Raw genomic sequence first — 3,678 nt, 5'->3', positions numbered from 1 at the left:
GGGGTCGCACTCGCTCAGGGTCACCTCGCTGCTGCTGCGGTGCCGCAGCGGCGCCAGGCCCCGCGCCGGCGAGCGCGGCCAGCCCTCCTGGAACTCCACGTCCTTGGAGCGCCGGCGCGCCAGGCGGTGCAGGGCTTTGAGGCCGGGCACGCCGGCCGAGGGCTGCTGCCCGCCGGGGAAACCGCGGCCCTCCCGGTTGGCTTCCCGGCCGGCGCCGGCGTCCTTGGCAGCGACGGTGGCGTTGTCCCTCCGGGGGGGCCACTCGGCGACGCGGGCGCGGACCCCCATCTTGGGCACGGCCCCGCGCGGGGCGTCGCCCCCCGGCCCCGCCGCCACGGCCCCATTGGGCGCCCAAAAGGCCGCCGGGGCCCCCTCGGCATCGGCGCCGTCGTGCCGGGCGGGGCGGTGCGAGCTCATGGTCCGGTGGCGGCGGCGGCGGAGCTGAGCGGGGCCAGGGGGACAGGGCCGCTCATGGCCGGGACGGGGTGGACACGCAGGCCGGGACGGGCACCGGGACGGGCACCGGGACGGGCGTCGAGCGGGAGCCGCGGGGCCGAACCCAGCGCCGCCGGCACATGGCGGGCGGCAGCGCCGGAGCTCACGCCGGGCCGGGCCAGGCCATCCTGCAGGGGTGGGGAGAGAAGAGAGTTAGTGGGACGCTCCTCTCCTGCTTCCCCAAAATCCCAAATCCGCCCTTTTTTTAGCCAAAAACAGCGACGGGGCCACCGGGGTCACCACTTGGGGGGTGGTGGTGGTGGCGGCTCCGGGTCTCGATCCCTGAGGGGATGTTGGGAAGTGAAAAAGGTTGAGGGGCACCAGTGGTGGCCCCACGGGCACCCTGGACACGCTGGAATGTGCGTGGAATTTGTGTCCCTTGGGTGTTCCTTGGGCGAGCCTGGAACACCCAGAACCTCCACGGAGGCTCCCAAAGGGATCTTGGAAATGTGTTCGTTTCTCTCCGTGGAGGTTCCTCCGGTGGCCTTGGGAAAGGTTAGTGAGGGTCTCCAGGTGGTCTTGGAATAAGCGGATCTCCCTCTGTTGGGAATCCTCAAGGGATCTTGGAATACGATGAGTTATCTCCGTGGAGGTTCCTCCTGTGGTCTGGGAATTTCCAGACTTATCCCTGTTGAGGTTCCTCAGGTGGCCTTGGAATGGGTGGAATTATCCCTGTTGAGGTTCCTCACGTGATCCTCCTGGATGTTCCTCAGGTGATCCCAGAGATTCCCCAGGTGATCTTGGAACAGGTGGAATTATCCCTGTTGAGGTTCCTCAGGTGATCCTGGATGTTCCTCGGGTGATCCTGGACATTCGTCAGGTGCTCCGGAATGCTCCTCAGGTGATCCCGGACATTCCTCAGGTGATCCTGGACATTCCTCAGGTGATCCTGGACATTCCTCAGGTGATCCCGGACGTTCCTCAGGTAATCCCGGACGTTCCTCAGGTGCTCCTGGATGTTCCTCAGGTGATCCCGGACATTCCTCAGGTGATCCTGGACGTTCCTCAGGTGATCCTGGAGGTTCCTCAGGTGGTCCTGGAGGTTCCTCAGGTGATCCTGGAGGTTCCTCAGGTGATCCTGGAGGTTCCTCAGGTGCTCCTGGACATTCCTCAGGTGATCCCGGACATTCCTCAGGTGATCCCGGACGTTCCTCAGGTGATCCCGGACGCTCCTGGGGTGCTCCTGGAACAGGTGCCCCTCTCCCCACGGAGCTTGCCCAGGTGGTCTCCACCCCGGAGCCCCTCCCGGAGCGGGACAGACGGACGGACGGGCGTTGATCCGTCTGGGATCGGCATTAAACGATCCCACTTAATCCCGGCGGGAGCCGCCGGCTGGGCGGGGTCGTTAAATCAATACCTGAGCCCTTAATTAAGCGCAGCCCTAACGAGGGGACACCAGGGGGAAGCATCCCTCGGGAAGGATTTCCCGGCACCGCAGCTCCAACTCACAGTTTTGGGGTCAAACAGCCCAGTTTTGGGGTCTCGGCGTCGACTTCCCCTTCCCCGGCTCTTCCCGAGGGAAAGGCAACGCTCACATTGGATCCTTTTCCCAAAAAATCCGGTTTTCCAATGAAAACTCCTCTTCCCGGTTACTGGGGAGCCCCCAAATCCCAGCGGGGGTTGATAAATCCCGGGGGTTTTTTTTTGTCCCCTCCAAAAATTGGCACTCGATGCTCCTCCAGGCTGGGAATTCCCAGATTTCTTTGGGAATCTCTGCAGGAATATCCACCAGGCACCTCCAGATAATCCAGAAATCACCAAATTTAGGGATTTTACACCAAAACAGAGCCTGATCCCCGGGATTCTGGGAACATCCACAGCTCAATCCCCATCCCTTTGGGATACCCGGAATCCTTCCATGGGGATTCTCATTCCGGAAGCTCCACAGACACAATTTGGGGTGAAAAACGAGGGAAAAGGTTTAAACACCCCCTGGGGGGAACTGGGTCGATCCCTCTCCTTAAAAAAAAAAACCCAAAATTGGGGTTTTTAAGCCCAAACCCTTCGCTCCAGAGGCGGAAACTCACGGAAGCGCCATCGGGCCCTTCCCGCTGGCGAGGAGGAGGGAGGGGGGAGGAGGGAAGGAGATTTTTAATTATTAACCGCAAGTTTTTGATAAATTCAGGGAGTTTTTAACTCTTTCCACGCCCCTCGGGGAGAGGCGCAGGAGAAAGTCCGGCCACGCCCGTCTTGCAATTAAAAAAAATCGCGACTTAACGACCCCAAACGAGACGGAATCGCCCCAAAAATCCCCGCTGGGGCTTTTTTCCCACCTCCAGGAGCTGGGAAAAAAAAATCCCTCATCCCAGGAGTTTGTTTTTTTGGGAGGGTGAAACCCCCCCCCCCCAAAAAAATGATCATTTTGCCGCAGGAAAGAGTGAAAAACGAACCCGAGCGAGGAAGGGATTAGCGAGTTAATTAATTAATTAATGAAGCAGCCGGTAACTTTGTGATTAATTAGGGGGCGCTTAAAGAGCCGCCAATCCCCCGCTCCTGGGCAATGGGAATGTGGGGAAAAGTGGGGAAAAAAATCAGGGGAAAAGTGGGACGGAGCCGAGGCCGAGCCCGGCTCGGCGGCCCCGGCGCTTTTTATCTGATGGCGACGGCTTAATTAGCGCTAATTAAACAAAGGGGTTGGTCCCCACGGCCCCAAATCCACCCCATTCCCGCTTGCCTGAGCTCCGGCGGCACCGACACCGGGTGGGAGGGGGGGGGACACCGGCTCCGGGATGGAAAAGCGCCCCGAAATCCCGGGATAATTCCCGAGGGCGGAAGGAGGGAGCTCGTTAAGGAGGGAGCTCGTTAAGGAGGGAGCTCGTTAAGGAGGCTCCGCCCACCCACCCCCCCCTCCTTAATTTGGCCCCTCCAATCGTCAGGTTCAGTGTGGGGTTTTTTGGGGACTGTGGGAACTCGTCGGGATCCTGAGCCGGATTCCCAAGGAATTCCCAAGGAATTCCCAAGGTGGGAAGAGGAGGAGCGGGAAGAAGAAGCTCCTTACCGGGAAGACGGGGATCCCACGGAATTCCCGGCGGAGGATTTGAGGGAAAAACCCTGGAATTCACAGGAAAAAAAAATTAAAAAAAAAGAGAAATAAGTGTTTTAATATCAAAAGAATTAAGGGAAAATTCTCTGTTTTGGTGGGAATTCCCAAAGGCTGGAAAATGGAGGGGGGTTGGATGAGCG

General features: G+C 59.5%; 1 protein-coding gene across 1 annotated transcript in view; it reads right to left on the bottom strand.

Moving 5' to 3' along the window:
• The window catches only part of LOC114073652 (signal-induced proliferation-associated 1-like protein 3), a 5,440-nt gene extending 5,023 nt beyond the window's left edge, over positions 1–417 (bottom strand). The window contains exon 1 of the mRNA XM_027911377.1: positions 15–417. Coding sequence (XP_027767178.1) covers positions 15–417 — 403 coding nt within the window. The remainder of the gene's footprint in view (positions 1–14) is intronic.
• Between the last annotated feature and the right edge of the window lie 3,261 nt (positions 418–3,678).

The sequence above is a fragment of the Empidonax traillii genome, unplaced genomic scaffold (assembly GCF_003031625.1).
Source record: "Empidonax traillii isolate 1590-97213 ecotype Southwest subspecies unplaced genomic scaffold, ASM303162v1 scaffold8198:size8807, whole genome shotgun sequence".
NCBI lineage: Eukaryota > Metazoa > Chordata > Aves > Passeriformes > Tyrannidae > Empidonax > Empidonax traillii.
Note: the sequence above shows the minus strand (reverse complement) of the source record. Positions and strands in the feature narration are given on the sequence as shown.